The sequence below is a fragment of the Postia placenta genome (genome assembly GCF_002117355.1).
Source record: "Postia placenta MAD-698-R-SB12 unplaced genomic scaffold POSPLAscaffold_9, whole genome shotgun sequence".
Taxonomy (NCBI): Eukaryota; Fungi; Basidiomycota; class Agaricomycetes; order Polyporales; family Adustoporiaceae; genus Rhodonia; species Rhodonia placenta.
In genome coordinates, this window is record NW_020169840.1 from 1,136,639 (window position 1) to 1,151,806 (window position 15,168).

Genomic DNA, 15,168 nt, shown 5'->3' on the forward strand with positions numbered 1-15,168 from the left:
GGTTCCCGCAATATAAATATAGTACTCTCCGAGTCCATGTAATGCAAGCGCAAATATTGATTAGTGTACGCTACTGGGAGTACATCGCGCCTTCTCTGTTGACCGCCACTACGTGGTGTTCCAGGCGGCACTAGACGTTCGCTTAGCTGCGATCCGCTGAACGTCACGGCGTACCGAATAGGACACACGGTCTTGATACGTCTCACAGTAATTTCATCTGTCATGTCTGACGACGCTCAGCACTGTTCGTTCGTGCTGCTCGCTGACTTCGACATCGACCGTGGTGCCCAGCTCACCTACCAATTCCCACAGCCTCTGGGGACCGATGAAGGGTTCGTAACCTCCCTGCTGAGGCGTGCGATGCGCTGACTGGAGGCGGTCCGCTCGGTGTGGACAGCCTGCTCGCCAACCTGATGCTCCCGGACGGTGCGGAGAAGCAGCCGGAGGACTGGACGATTTTCTTCCTAAACCAGACGCCATTCAACACTATTGCACCTGTCCTCGCTCTGGAGCCATCACATCCGGATTTCGATATTGACGGTATATATGAGCCTGACGTATCGACCGATCAGCCAGAACTGCTATATGTGCTGAATCTGGTGCGGACGAAGTTGGATAAGACGGCGCGGAGGTACGCCTACTCGCTGTGCTACGCAGGCTTGCTTGACAAAGCCCTTCAGGGGGGCCGTTGTAAAGGCCATGGCGATATGTACGCGGCATCCCTTCATTCAGATCTTCAAGGTATGTATGCGCATATATCTACCTGGAATCGTGTACATGATCGCAGTACAATGCAGCCCGTGCTCCTTATGGCCTTGGACGACTATTTCGCAAACCCATCTCAGGATTGCTTGTCCCGGCTATTCGACGCTGTCAACTCTATGGACATTTCCATGGTACCTGTTTTAACCAGGCACGAGAAGCTCATTATGCGCACATCTGAACGGAAGGACGTCTTCCTGGAGAAGTTTGAGGATTATCTACAAGAGGTGAATGGGGATTCGGGGATTGCGATCCAGAATGCGCAAGCAACACCATCGACGGTCCGGCAGACGCACCGGAAGAGCGCATCGACAGAGTCGCAGGGCAGCTCCGATGGGAAGATACCGTGGCGTAACGGCGTGCATGAGCAGGAGAGTGAGTGGGGACGCGAGAAGGATCTGGTGCGGTCGGACAGTCTGAAGGCGACTGCCCAGATACGTAAGCAGTACTCTCCCTCGGAGGCATCCTTCTCGCTGGATGGCAGCGCGGTTTGGGTGGGGAATGAGAGTGGGTTGGACCAGGTTGGGCCTGGGAACGGCAATGGCAACGGCAACGTCCCGTATCGTGGCCGGTCATCGACCGATGCGTCCTCGTCCTCGTCGCAGGGCCTTCATGGCCGACGAGACGATCCCACCGTGGCGCCAGCTGCCGCGAATGTGGGCATGAACGCGCTCAAGGACACTCACTTCTTTCCCGCTATGGTTGATTTCAATGACCACCATTTGCCCATCAAGATACCCTTGTCGACATTTCCAGAAGAAGTGGGCGATGTATGCACTTTTCTTTGCATGCTACAAACATATTGAACTGATGCTATATACTTGACCCCAGTACTCACTCATCCAACTAGTGCAAACATTCTCGGGACCGACTGCGTCGCTGAGTGGACCGATCCATCCTCATTTGCATACCAACGGCGCTATGACGCCGGCTATAATCGTACTGTTCAACGCGCTTGTCACAGCTAAGCGGATAATCTTCTTGGGACATCATAGACCCGCGGGACAGGTCTCCAGCTACGTCCTCTCAGCATGTGCGCTTGGTTCAGGCTGCGGCACCATATTGAGAGGGTTCATCAGGCGAGCGTTCCCTTATGCGAATTTGACTAATCGCGAAGAGTGGGAATCAATGTGAGTGCTTACCAACTTGCTGCGATGGATATACACACATGTACGTCGCAGACCTGGGTTCATCGCTGGCGTCACGAACCCTATTTTCGAACATTCCGGCGCATGGGACCTCCTATGTGACGTTGGTTCCGGGCGCATGGTTGTGTCCAAAGATATTTATGCCAACTACCCGACAAATCCAATCTTCTCTCAAGGCCCATTGATTATGCGCACGGGTACGCTTCGAGCGGAGGGATCCGCTGGGAGTGAAGAGGATGTTGGTCGCCCGAGCAGAGATATCGCCGCACCTCAGAAGGCGGAGCTGTCGGGCAAGGCAGATAGTTCGGATAATTTGTTCATGGAAGATGTGAGTGTCTTAGTGCCGTTGGGCCAGTCGGCGTTTGGTATTGACTTCGGTGGTTCTAGATTCTGTCAGCTATAGCGTCACACTATGGTGAGGCGCATGTCCGAGCAAGGTTCACTGACTACGCTGCCCGCTTCGTCCGACTCTCTGCGCGGTATGAAGAAGATACTATGGGGTCAACCATGATTGGTTTCCCTAGCTCTTCTTACACGGAGCGACCAGGTGAACCAAGGCGATTGGGCGGTGGGATTGGGTTCGTGGATGAGGCAACGTGTGCCCGAGAGCTGGCCGCAAACGCTAGCAGAATAGAAGCTTGGCGGAGAACAGAGAGTTACACGCTCTTCCAGATCGTGAGTGGGACCTTGATCTTGTACCGGGAGGACGGCTAAGTTCTTGTGATGCAGGATTTTCGTAAGGCACTGGGTACAGACCCGATCCAGGGCTTTGATGTCCTGCATCAGCTATGGCGACTGCGACATGCAAGAAATATGCCAAATGGCGAAGCAGAACTGATAATGCGAAGTATTGCAGAGAGCGTGAGAACGTATGACCAAGTCACACAGGTATGCGAGCATGTCTTAAAAGTGGCCCCAGTCCGAATGTCTGATAATTTAGTAGCTGCTATCCTTGATGCCTCCACACCAGAACGGCCTGTTATCATTAAGTTTTGGCTTATTCCACCAACAAGAAGTGGTACGGGAGCTCACTATCGACATATTTAATGAGCTGCGGACATATCCGGTGAGCCAAATCGACGAAACAGCGGGGATAAATGGCTGAACTGCTTGTAGATTGGGGTGCAATTCTTGCAGGCGCTGAACCACTTCCAACGATACGCCTACGTCAGGCAGGCGCACGCCCGGGAAGCGCGGCTGCTCAAAGATCAAAGTACCCTCATGATCCCGGCTCCGCCTCAGATCTCGCGAACTCCTTCAAATCGAAGCGACTCTAGTATAGTAGGTGGTTGAGCATTCACTCGACAGGTTCTGTTTCGCGCAGTTGTATTGCTATGATTATTGTGTTTATATATTAATCGCTCGTTGTTCACATCTAATATGATATAAATCCAGCGCGGGTTGAGAGCATGCCTCTGGGTCGTAGCTAGTTATTATCCAGTTAAAACCCGATGAGCGGATATTATCGAGGTATTCGCTGTGCAAATGTCGTGCTGGCATGGGAGGGAGGACAATGGCCTCGTCTGTGAATATTGCTACGTTTGTAGTGAACTAGCGAGTTTCACGAAACACCTTGAGCGAGGGTTACAGGGTGCATTCCCCTAGTTCTCGTGAGTGAATATGGCAACTCTCACGAACAGGTTTGGAATCTCTTGTTCTTGAGTCAGAGATGTACCGCGTATAGCCTGCAGGCAGCTTTAGGAGATGTTAGAACTATCTGGAGTGTATATTCTATGCTATTCTATGATCTGGCGTTCGAAATACAGTAGCTACTGGTATATTGTGGAGCACTCCCCGAAGAATGATGTAGTAGTAGCATAGTGACCTGAGTAACAAAACAATAGCGAATTCGACAGTTGTGTGAACGACTTGAGAGCACAGAAAATACAGAATCAGGCCGGGGACTCTGGATCCCGAGGCTTGCGTCGTCTGCACCGCCTCACCAGTCCACAAAACCCCTTCAGCCTTGGTACCTTCATGCGACATACTCTGGAAACGAGGTTGTGCCTAATGGATCCCAAACAGCCACGCTCGTCTACATCTTCGTCTGTGATCGGTGGCCACAGCTCCAGCATGACGACGAGCACAACGAGGGTGACCACGAGGGCGAAGATTATTCCGGTCAACAGTCTGGTCCAAACGCTGGACCTGTCGAAGCACGTCCACGCCATTGCAACAAAGAAAGTACCCATGCTACGCCTCATGAGTTGTGTCTCTGGTTGGTCTAGGCGCAATACACTCACCCGTAAAGGAAGAGAGCCTCTGGCAGACTGTAAACGATAGCTACAATGTCCAGTCCTAAAAGTAAGGACTCTCGTTTGTAGAGATATGCAGACTGCAAAGGCACCAGGGTCAGCACGAATGCATACCAGACGGATCACAAGTCGCTCACCGCGCCGGCTGCGGTGTCAATGCCGGATATCTGATGCTGTCGCATTAGGATAGCACAGAGAATGATATTGCCCAGGCTAAGGAATGTCGAGATGTAACTGGCTATTTCCGCGACATTCCTGGGACCATTGGTATCAATCGTGTTCACCGCTAGGAGGCCTACGTTCGTCGTCACAAGGATGGAAGCCTATGCTAAGTTTGCACTTAATACTTTCGAACCAGGTGGCTGGGAACATACGGGGGTGATCGATGCCTGCCAATCGCGCGCGAGTCTATCAATGAAGTTTCTCCATGGCACATGATTGACAGTTTGGTCAACCCAGATCACGTTTAGCTGTTCTGCGTATCGTGTAGGAAGGTAGAAAAGCATTGGCGTCATGATCCTGAAGAGCCAAGAGTGAACACGGGGCGTAGACTCGAAGACACTCGCTGATCGATCGAGGCGGGCCTCGCGCAAGCCATGGAAGTGAAGGAACCGCTCCCAGTCTAAATGTTGATGTCAGACCGAGATAGCAACCGCCCGACGACCGACATACACAGAATGTACATCATTCTCGCTGGTATATGGCGTGTAAGCTAAAGACGGATGCGAAAGCCATGGCTTACATACCAACAACCCATATTGCCGGGGCCCCTCCACCAGCTGTGATCTGAGTTATATTGATACAAAATAAAATATAATCGTAGGCCAAACCTGTGAGGTTTCTCGCGCTGTTAGAAAGTACCGCAAGATCAGCGTAATTGAAGGGTGATGTCGACGTCTCCGAGGTCTTTGAGTCTGGCAAGAACGTTAGCATGTGATTTCAATAGATAATAAAGTCAGCCGGGCCTCACCGAATGTAGCAAAGTCTAAAAGCTCATTGACTTCGGTCAATAGTGATGAAGAAACATCACGGCCGATGGGGAACAGTCCGACATGAAGCCTGTGCAATCGTCAACCTCGAGCGGGTAGGTCTATGAAACGATCAACAGTCATTATTTCGTTCCCGCTATCAAACGCGGTACGTACCGAATGCAAAGTACGGTACCAGTACTGTGCTTGACATGCATTTTCTAGTCATTATTCATACAATGAGATACACTCTGAGGTAGGCTTCGGCAAGGGGCAGGGAGACATACTCAGGTAAGATGGGTTATATGCTTGACGAAGCTGCAAGGTGAGCAGACTTGCGTCCACCTTTTCCAACCAGAAAATAGCACGTTTGGATCCGTCGACGAGGTAATAGTAGTAATCCGTTCCTTCTTCAGTTTGCTGTACATCTAAGACTACTTCGAGGTTTTCCGGTAGTTTGCTTTTGCGCTCCTGAAGCCTTCGTGACAAGACTGTCGCTAACTTCTCGATCTCGCTCAAATTGGTCTTATCTTGCAGTAGTACATCGGTATAGACATGTATGTTCTGTTGAGAATATTAACGCTAGTATTAGTTGGCGACTTGATTACTTACAAGATCCATCCTTTGGTAGTATAGCTGCCCTTCTGGGTGCTCCATTGGTCGCCAGTCATCATTATCGATTGGATCGCTCGACGCGAGTTCAGCATGAGTCTACAGGTATGTAAGTGAGATGCTTACTGCTCAAAGGATGTCTCCATCTCCGGGATCATTTCCATGTCTTCACGTGTTTCCTCCGATGGTCTGCGTGTGCACATTGAATCGCTCATACCATACCAGACGGACAATCCCAGGCTCACATGCGGTATCGATCCTGATAACGTCGCTGTAAGACGTTCTGGGGACTTGTAGGCTGCGGTATGATGTCAGGGAAACCCTCCTCCACGATCGCACCGTCAGCGGGTGTCTTGTGCAAGGGAGCTGCTACATTGTGCTGCGGCGTCGCAGCGCGCGAGGATATCGCGTCGCGAACAGCTCCCGGCACCTGTTCTATTGGTACTGCTACATTCTCGAGTGGATACATTAGTGTCGGCATGGGTTGCAGGGCGATTTTGGGAGATGGGGAGTGAGACCGATAGCGGAGGGACCACGCTTCCTCATGCTCGCAGCCTGTAGTGGTGTACACAGCGATATCGCATTCGTTTGCCAAGATCGCCGTAGGCTGGCTTGAATGCGATCTTTCAGAGGAAGGGGGTCGCAGGTAGGGCATGGTGGACAAGAGAGACATGGCCCTCTGACGCCACTCAAGAGGCTGGTGTAAGCGGGACCACTATCGGTGCTGTACTTGCATAGCCGTCCAGGGTTCTCGAAGCCAGCAATCGAAGTCGCCTTAGTGCATGTATCTCTTTAATTGGCATTGCTGTCACTTGCAGCATGCTCGGACTCCAGCGCTTGCCTTGCAAGATCCGGGAAGTCCAGCGAGCCGCCAAGGAGTCGAGGTCTACATGTCTTAGACAATAATTAGTACAACGAATTGGGGGATGTGCTTGGCAGACATGAGGAGATGGTCGATTGCTAAAGGAAGGTATGCATGATAGGCGCAGACCACAAATCGCACGCCTACGCGCTACGAAGACATTATTGAATTGTCACATGGTTCGTAATAGATGTCAGGCTGTGTTCTTCCATGCCTCTTCCGAGCGTTTTGCATGAGGACCAAAAACAGACCGAACTTACCTGACGTCTGGGATAGCGCGACTCGTTGCTTCAGATATTCCTTATCGACTATAAGGTGAATGCCAATCGGTGACAAATCGACAAGGGTGCAACTGTTCGCTGCATGGGAGCCAATGCGGTTGGTTCACAAGCTAGATCGGCTAAAGATGATAGCATTTGCTCTTGAGCTGAAAGTTAAAGCAACGGTACGGTTCATCAGTTTGTCCAATAAAATGAGTCTTATGAATCGGAGGTCATCTGGGATGGGAACAAGTCTATGGCCAGCGAATGAGTGGCTTTACTCAGTGCCGTGAATAGTGAAAAGTGGAAGACTTACAGTCGAGGAGTGTCAAAACGTCAGGATACTCCGGTTTGCATCTCTGCCTGGCTCTTAGTAGCAGCATCATTGCACAGGCTAACGATCCAAAGCAGAGGCGCAGAGTACTAGAAGCGTAATCGATCCATTGTGGCGTGTATGTGCAGATATATACAGTGTCTTCTGCATGGACGTGAACGTGAGTGCGTGCGTGGAGAGACCTTATTGGATAAAGTTTCATGCTATGGTGATGCGTAGGCGGAATTATGAGATGAGATATATGCGCGAAAGTAATGCATGGAGCAGCTACAATGCAGTTGGATTGTCATCAAAGAAATTCCCGGATAATGTGGCCGTGGGATCCCATTCCTCGTCTGCAGCGCGTTCGAGCCCGCGCAGCGCTAGGAGCCGCGTGACTTCCTCCTCGTTATACGCTCCTGGGCGCAACAGCTCGACGTCTGGGGTCGGCGGCAATGTCGAAAAGACCATTCGAGCAAGACTGACTTGTGCGAGGTACTTTTTCGGCGGGATGCGCGGCGGATATTGTCTCTCGCATTCAATCACCCGCTCGATGGAGCCGTATTCGCGAATGAATTTGAGCGCACGGGCGGGACCCACGTTCTTTATGCGTTGCGAGAAGTCAGTACCAAGCATTAGAGCGAAATCGACAAAGCTCGAGCGGTCCAATCGTAGATGTTCTCGCACGTCAGTGCCCGAGATGACGACTAAGGGGCCCTTGCGGTTGGTAATGTTTCGGATAAGAGGGGCATCGTACACGAGGACGTCCTGCAGGAAGATGAGGAAGAAATGATATTAGGATTAAATGGGCGTACCGTGTCTTCACTGGCAACATAGTCGGCGTAACCGTTCAGCACCAGCGCAGAAGCCAATGCCTCAGCTTCGAACGGACCGGTAGAATCGAGGCATGGGATCCCCATGGCACTGAGAATCTCCTTGCTTTCTGCGTAGGTCTCTGCAGTTGGAGGGTGTGTGCGGCGCTCATACGATTCGGAAAGGGCACTGCTCTTTTGCGCTAAGGCAGCAGCTGCGGCCTCGACTATTTCTGTCTCGTCGACGTTCGCTGTTGCTTGCGACAGGTGGCCCCAGAACGAACCTTCGTCGAGGGTCAATTGAAGTTGCGTTTTCGACATTGCAAGACTTGCTTGCTCTTCGAGCTGTACAATTGTCTCCTCGGAGTGTGCCAAGCGTTCCGGAGTCAGGACTTCTGATGAAATTGCCTCAGATTGAGCGAATGTGGCCTCGGACTGTTGAGGGAGTGTCGTGACCGAGGGTGCCAAGCGTTCCGGAGTCAGGACTTCTGATGAAATTGCTGCCGTCTTCAGCTGCGTCTGCGCGTCGTCCAACTTCTCGGTGACGTTCAACCGCGCCTGTGTCTGCGCCGCCTCAGATTGAGCGGATGTGGCCTCGGATTGTTGAGGGAGTGTCGTGACCGAGGGTACCAAGCGTTCCGGAGTCAGGACTTCTGATGAAATTGCCTCAGATTGAGCGGATGTGGCCTCGGACTGTTGAGGGAGTGTCGTGACCTGAGGTATGCTTGAGCGGTATTCAAGATACAGAGACGAGAGGGCTGAAGAGAGGTCCTGAGTTGATGTCACTGTCTCTCGGACTGTAGAAGGTGAATCAGTCTCTGCAAAGCGTACGTCAATCACTTCCGATGGCTCTTTGATCGGCGAGCGGTCTTCCAGAGAGAGATTCTCAAGCCTAAGATGATTGGCATCCTCTTGGTCTATTGCGTCCTCTGCCTCTGCTTCACCTTCATCCGCATCCTCCTCATCCATGCTCTCTTCTTCCGCCATGCCTTCCTCTTCGTCTGCAACTATAGACAGGTCATCGTGAGATGAATCTGCTAGTGTCGCATTAAATTCGGTAGTCGCGCTAGGCTGTTTGAAGTCATTGAACAGTATCTCTGCAGTGTCGGGTTCTTTAAATGCCCCAAGCAATTCGTGAGTTAAAAACGTGTGTCGAGAGATTTTTTTTAAGAGAGCCGACGAGCGAGCGTCACTGTCCACCTCTCGCGAAATAATACGCGATAATACCCGCATATCACTCTGACCGTCTGCAAGGGTGCCGACTAATGTCCGCAGGATATCTGCGAGCCGCTGACGCTCGGAGTCTTTGAGCCCTCGCAACTTTTGCACGAGAGTGCCAAGCTTTCGAAGACGTTTGAGACGGTCGGTTTCCAGCGCACTCCTCGCTGCAGCCGTCCTGCGTACACTTTTTCTTCTCTTTGCCTAAACCGGAGTCAGCGACCGCAAACAGAAGTTGAACGGAGCTCACCTCAGCCTCCTTAGCCACACTGCGCTGAGTACCATCGAAAACACAGATTGCATGCACATCACATTCTCGTAGCTCCTTCACAATACGGTACCACCCGAGGACATGTCGGTACTTGTGTGGCATGGGCGCAAAATGCAGCCGTTGGGTTATGAGAGTGCCATCGCTGTGGGCAGGTCAATAATGTACGTTCTCGAGTGCTTAGTTGGTCAACTCACATCACTACAGTTTTGCCACGGAGTGCACGTAACCGATCGGGTAGGGTTTTAATGACCTCGGGACTATGCAATTGAGCCTTGGCAGTGATTTACAATATCTGCAATGCTTACCAGATTTTGATAAGGAATGGTGTAAGACCCAATACGCCCATGCAGAAGAGCTTCCGGTACGACTTGTACCGTACGTAGAACGGGGGCAAATATCAGGTTACCTTGTGTTCTGCCGTCGTGGTTTTTAAAAAAGTAACAACAAAGTGTAGTGACCCTTACCGACCAACAACCTTGGTTTCTATATACAGAGGTCACGTGGATGCATAGCTCTGCGGACACGTTACTTTCCAGCTTAAACTCCCCAATTACATTGTGCGACCGGTACTCTTCCCTGGCAGTCGAAACGGTCGTCTGGTCGTTCAATAGCTCGCCAAAATGTCGGTCATGTTGACGAAGTTCGAATCCAAGAGCAACAGAGTGAAGGGTAAGCGGGTGTGACGTCCCAGTCGACGCGGCTGCTGATCGTACGCTCAGGACTTGCGTTTCACCCGACGCAGCCCTTGCTTGCGGCCTCGCTTCACAACGGAAGCGTGCAGTTATGGAATTATCGGATGGGTGTACTGGTGGATAGATTTGAGGAGCATGAAGGTGCGTACGCGTTCGCGAGCAGGGCGAGGCCAATTCGCGTCGCATACTAACATGAGCCCAAGGTCCCGTTCGCGCCGTTGCCATTCACCCTAGCCGTGCCCTCCTGGTGACCGGCGGAGATGACTACAAAATAAAAGTCTGGGGTAGGTAGTCAGTGTGAGACGTTGTTTCGCCCCAACTGACCTCACATAGATCTGCGCCCACAAAGCCGCCGCTGTCTCTTCACTCTGCATGGCCACCTCGACTATGTTCGTACCGTTCAGTTCCACCACGACATGCCCTGGATTGTATGTACCTTTGTCGTCTCCTTTGACAATGTGACTGAGGAAGCCCCCAGCTCTCCTGTTCGGATGACCAAACAATTCGAATCTGGAACAGCACGTCGCGAAACTGCATTGCCATCTTGACAGGACACTCGCACTACGTCATGTCTGCACAGTTCCATCCAAAGGAAGACCTCATCGTGTCGGCGTCTCAGGATCAAACTGTGCGCGTCTGGGATATTTCTGGGCTGCGGAAGAGCACCCCCAACACCGCCCCGGGCACATTCGACACGTTCGACACATTCTCGACGGTGAAGTATGTCCTCGAGGGCCATGACCGAGGGGTGAACTACGCGACATTCCACCCGACGCTGCCTTTGATTGTGTCGGCGGCGGATGACCGACAAATCAAAATTTGGCGCATGAGTGACACGAAGGCGTGGGAGGTGGATGCATGTCGGGGTCACTTCAACAACGTGTCGGTTGCGGTCTTCCACCCCAAGCACGAGTTGATTGTATCCTGCGGAGAGGATAAGACCGTGCGTGTTTGGGATCTCACGAAGCGTTCGGCAGTGCAGACATTCCGGAGGGAGAATGATCGATTCTGGACGTTGGCTGCGCATCCGGAGCTGAACTTGTTCGCGGCTGGTGAGTGTCCACTGTGTTAACATATGTTGGCATTACTTATACACCTGCAGGCCACGACAACGGCTTGATCGTTTTCAAGCTGGAACGTGAGCGACCGGCATTCTCGATGCACGGCGACACACTATTCTACGTTCGCGACAAATATGTACGCTCATATGACATCAATACGGGCTCAGACATTGGCCTGTTGAGCGTGCGCAAGTTTGGTAGTCCATACGTCCCCCCGCGAACGCTGAGCTACAACCCTGCCGAACGCGCCGTGGTTCTCACCATCTCCTCGGACAACGGCTTGTTCGAGCTCACGGCCCTCCCAAAGGATGCGGTCGGAGATGTGAAGGATTCGTCTACTGATGGCAAGAGAGGCAGCGGCCACGCGGCCATTTTCGTTGCCAGGAACAGATTCGCCATCCTCAACAAGACCACTCAGGTCAGTCAAGCCGCATCGAATTCCCATTATTATCTCAAGTATTGATATATGCGCGCATATAAAGCTCATCGAAGTCCGAGACCTTTCGAATTCAATTGTGAAGTCGATCAAGGCACCCGTCCAGACCAACGAGATCTTCTACGGAGGAACCGCGAGCCTCATTCTCAGCTCCCCCACCTCGGTTGTCTTGTACGACATTCAGCAGCAGAAGAGCATTGCGGAGGTTACGACCCCCCCGGTCAAATACGTCGTGTGGAGCACTGACGGATCGCTGGTCGCTCTGCTCAGTAAACATAGTACGTCTCAACTACGTGATCACAGGTTGCGTAACTTGACTTAACGGATGGGTGGTCGTAGCGATCACTATTGCCAACAAGAACTTCTCGCAGCATACTCTAATCCACGAAACTATCCGCATCAAGTCGGGTGCATGGGACGACTCCGGGGTCTTCATCTATTCTACTCTCAATCACATCAAATATTGTCTTGCGCAGGGGTATGTCTGTCGAGCTTGTGTGAAAGACATGCCAATGAAACTGTTCTCCACAGCGACCACGGGGTTATTTGTACTCTAGACAACCCCGTATATCTTACACGAGTGAAGGGCAAGACAGTGTACTGTCTCGATCGCTCTGCGCGCCCTCGCACTATCACGATCGATCCTACTGAGTATCGGTTCAAACTAGCTTTATTGCGCAACAACTACGGGGAGATGCTATACATTATCCGCACGTCTAATCTATTGGGGCAGAGTATCATCGCATATTTGCAGCAAAAGGGCTTCCCTGAGGTACGGCGGCTTATTTTCTGTCAAGAGTCCCTTGGCGCTCACAATCCTGTAGATTGCACTGCACTTCGTACAGGACAAGAACACACGCTTCGATCTCGCGATCGAATGCGGTAATCTCGACGTTGCCTTCGAAATGGCTCGTACGATCGACCGGCCCGACTGCTGGGAGCGATTGGCTCAACAAGCATTGAAACAAGGCAATCACAAGGTATGGACCCTAACATGGACCTTGACTTACGGCTATAGAATTTTATGTACATTTATTCTTCATAGATTGTCGAGAAGGCCTACCAGCAAACGAAGAGCTTCGACCGCTTATCGTTCTTGTACCTCGCCACGGGCAGCACGGACAAGCTATCGAAGATGCAGAAGATTGCCGATGCCCGTGGTGATCCGATGTCGCGTTTCCACAATGCTCTCTATGCGGGCGACATCATGGGTCGTATTGCCGTTTTGAGGGACGTTGGACTGCGTAAGTGACTTCAGTACTGTTAATAAATTCGTAGAACTTATGCGTCTGATTAGATCCGCTCGCCTACTTGACCGCGAAGACGAATGGGTTGGAGGATATTGCTCTTGAGATTCTAGAGGCTGCTGGTCTCACCGAGGCCGACGTGGATGATGTCCCCTCGTTCGGTACTTCGACTCTAAAGCCTCCATCAGTCGTCACACCTATCGAGAACTTGTCTTGGCCTTCGTTGTCCACTGGCGAAAGCTTCTTCGACAAAGCACTGGCGAACGGGCACCTGGAAGGTGGTCTCGACGTTCCTCACGTCAACGGGTTCGACCATCCTACCGCCGCGTCGTCAGCTCTCGATGAGTGGGCAAGAGAAGAAGAGGCAGATGAAGAGCCCGAAATCGAAGAGGGGGCATGGGATCTTGACGCCGATGCTGATGAACCACCACCTGAGGCTGACAGGGAAGAGGAACTTCCAGAGGAGGATGCAGAGTTGGGGGCTGGTGCTGCACCCGGTGTCAGTGAGACGGAGCTCTGGACGCGTAACTCGCCATTCGCTGGTGATCACGCGGCAGCAGGGTCTTTCGAGACGGCTATGCAGGTACGTGTCTATAGTCATTGTGCATACAGCCTCCATCTGAGTGGCCTTCTCTAGCTGCTCAACAGACAATTCGGCATCGTCAACTTTGCTGAACTCAAGCCTCTCTTCCTCACTACGTACAGGTCTTCGCATGCGTACCTCTCGCCATTAGCATCTCTTCCTCCACTGCAGCTCCACCTAAGGCGCAATCCCGAGGAGTCCTCGCCGAGCCGCGTCTTGCCAGTGGTTGCACGAACACTACAGTCGACGCGGCAAGAGTTGACTGAAGGATTCCGTTTCCTTTCCAGTGCAAAGCTTCCAGAAGCCCAGGCCGTATTCCGCTCTCTCTTGCGAGAATTGCTGCTAGTTCCAGTATCCTCCGATGACGAGGCAAAGCAGGTACGGCTGTCAGCAATACTCCAAGGACCGTTGTGACCGCTGAACACTTTCTTTACGTACAGTGGCGCGATCTGGTCACTCTCGCGCGTGAATACCTCCTCGGTGTCACCCTCGAGATCGAGCGCAGGCGCGTTACCCGAGATGAACCTGATAACGTCAAGCGGAACCTCGAGCTCGCAGCCTACTTCACCCACTGCCAGTTGCAACCAGCGCACCTACAGATTGCGCTGCGCAGTGCAATTGGTGTTTTTGCGAAGGCGAACAACCACGTCACTGCGGCGAGATTTGCGAGACGTCTCCTGGAGCTCAACCCGGACCCCAAAATTGTCGCACAGGTGAGCCTCCACTGGTCATCATTGTGACATGAGGCTAATATATACCGTGGCAAGGCTCGGCAACGCATTGCTGCTGGAGACCGGAATCCGCGGAATGCCATCGAAATATCGTACGACGAGTTCATCGAGTTCGAGATCTGCGCCGCCAGCTTCACCCCGATCTACAAGGGCTCACCCTCTGTTCGTTGCCCATACACCAACGCGGCGTTCCTGCCCGAGTACCAAGGCAAGCTCGAGCCGCTCACAGAACTTACCGAGATTGGGGCGCCATCATCAGGCCTTCCGGCGCCACGAACATGATCTCAAATCTTCGCATGTCCTTGGAAGTCTCTCTCTACTGGTGGCGTGTAGTGCGTTGGCGATGCATTGGACGTTGCTACGGTCCCACCTGTGTATAGCCCGTGACAAAATACCCTTCGCTGTGATAATGCACCAGAACCTGAAAGGAGAATAGCTAGACTGCTGAACTTGGTGTCGTTTCATCTGGCAGGTAAGTGTCATCCCTCAGCTACCCAACACTCATGGCAGGTGCGATCAACCTGTAGACCTCACACTTGAGTGTCTACATGGAAGCTTTGTATGAGAATTATTGGCGCCCTGAATACTCCGGTATGCTGCATATGCATAGCGTGTAAATACCACTCAATCGAAGCGACACTCTGCACGCGTACTCTAAAGGAAGAGCTTATTAGTAACGCACGCATCTCTCTCACTGGCGTTTTACCGTCCTCGCTGATGGTCCTTTCGTAATAACTCTGCCGCTCTTGTCACGAAAGCATGCATACATAGTTTTATTCATGGTCGATAAGTACCTGTTGGGTAAGAGTATGAAAATCTACGGTCAATGCTCTTTCTTGGATGTCAACGAAACGACACTCGAGGACACTGGGACCATCTTCAGTATGACCTCAGGCTTTCACCCTTAACATGAGGTAGCTTGCCATTGTCTACTTGC

At 52.0% G+C, this 15,168-nt stretch overlaps 4 protein-coding genes across 4 annotated transcripts; 2 read left to right on the plus strand and 2 right to left on the minus strand.

Annotated features, from left to right (window-relative positions):
* Nucleotides 1-222: 222 nt before the first annotated feature.
* Nucleotides 223-3,281, plus strand: POSPLADRAFT_1182222 (hypothetical protein; the record flags this gene model as incomplete). Its single annotated transcript, XM_024488904.1, has 10 exons — nt 223-332; nt 398-631; nt 681-741; nt 798-1,532; nt 1,594-1,892; nt 1,944-2,238; nt 2,298-2,585; nt 2,640-2,798; nt 2,854-2,976; nt 3,027-3,281. 10 exons carry the CDS (start codon nt 223-225, stop codon nt 3,201-3,203), a joined length of 2,481 nt encoding a protein of 826 aa, XP_024337855.1. The 3' UTR covers nt 3,204-3,281.
* A 230-nt stretch (nt 3,282-3,511) lies between these two features.
* On the minus strand, nt 3,512-6,400 carry POSPLADRAFT_1147144 (hypothetical protein; the record flags this gene model as incomplete). Its single annotated transcript, XM_024486027.1, has 12 exons — nt 3,512-3,595; nt 3,899-4,058; nt 4,154-4,245; nt 4,303-4,488; nt 4,540-4,787; nt 4,912-4,944; nt 4,996-5,079; nt 5,311-5,334; nt 5,421-5,697; nt 5,746-5,821; nt 5,872-5,934; nt 5,991-6,400. 12 exons carry the CDS (start codon nt 6,398-6,400, stop codon nt 3,512-3,514), a joined length of 1,737 nt encoding a protein of 578 aa, XP_024337856.1.
* A 1,068-nt stretch (nt 6,401-7,468) lies between these two features.
* On the minus strand, nt 7,469-9,583 carry POSPLADRAFT_1146267 (hypothetical protein; the record flags this gene model as incomplete). Its single annotated transcript, XM_024485909.1, has 4 exons — nt 7,469-7,948; nt 7,996-8,565; nt 8,644-9,414; nt 9,461-9,583. 4 exons carry the CDS (start codon nt 9,581-9,583, stop codon nt 7,469-7,471), a joined length of 1,944 nt encoding a protein of 647 aa, XP_024337857.1.
* A 527-nt stretch (nt 9,584-10,110) lies between these two features.
* On the plus strand, nt 10,111-14,655 carry POSPLADRAFT_1170772 (hypothetical protein; the record flags this gene model as incomplete). Its single annotated transcript, XM_024488106.1, has 15 exons — nt 10,111-10,150; nt 10,201-10,314; nt 10,377-10,457; nt 10,507-10,601; nt 10,652-11,225; nt 11,276-11,652; nt 11,717-11,948; nt 12,010-12,148; nt 12,202-12,442; nt 12,495-12,650; nt 12,716-12,914; nt 12,968-13,500; nt 13,555-13,878; nt 13,941-14,213; nt 14,268-14,655. The coding sequence occupies 15 exons, from the start codon at nt 10,111-10,113 to the stop codon at nt 14,511-14,513; spliced, it is 3,624 nt and encodes a 1,207-aa protein (XP_024337858.1). The 3' UTR covers nt 14,514-14,655.
* Between the last annotated feature and the right edge of the window lie 513 nt (nt 14,656-15,168).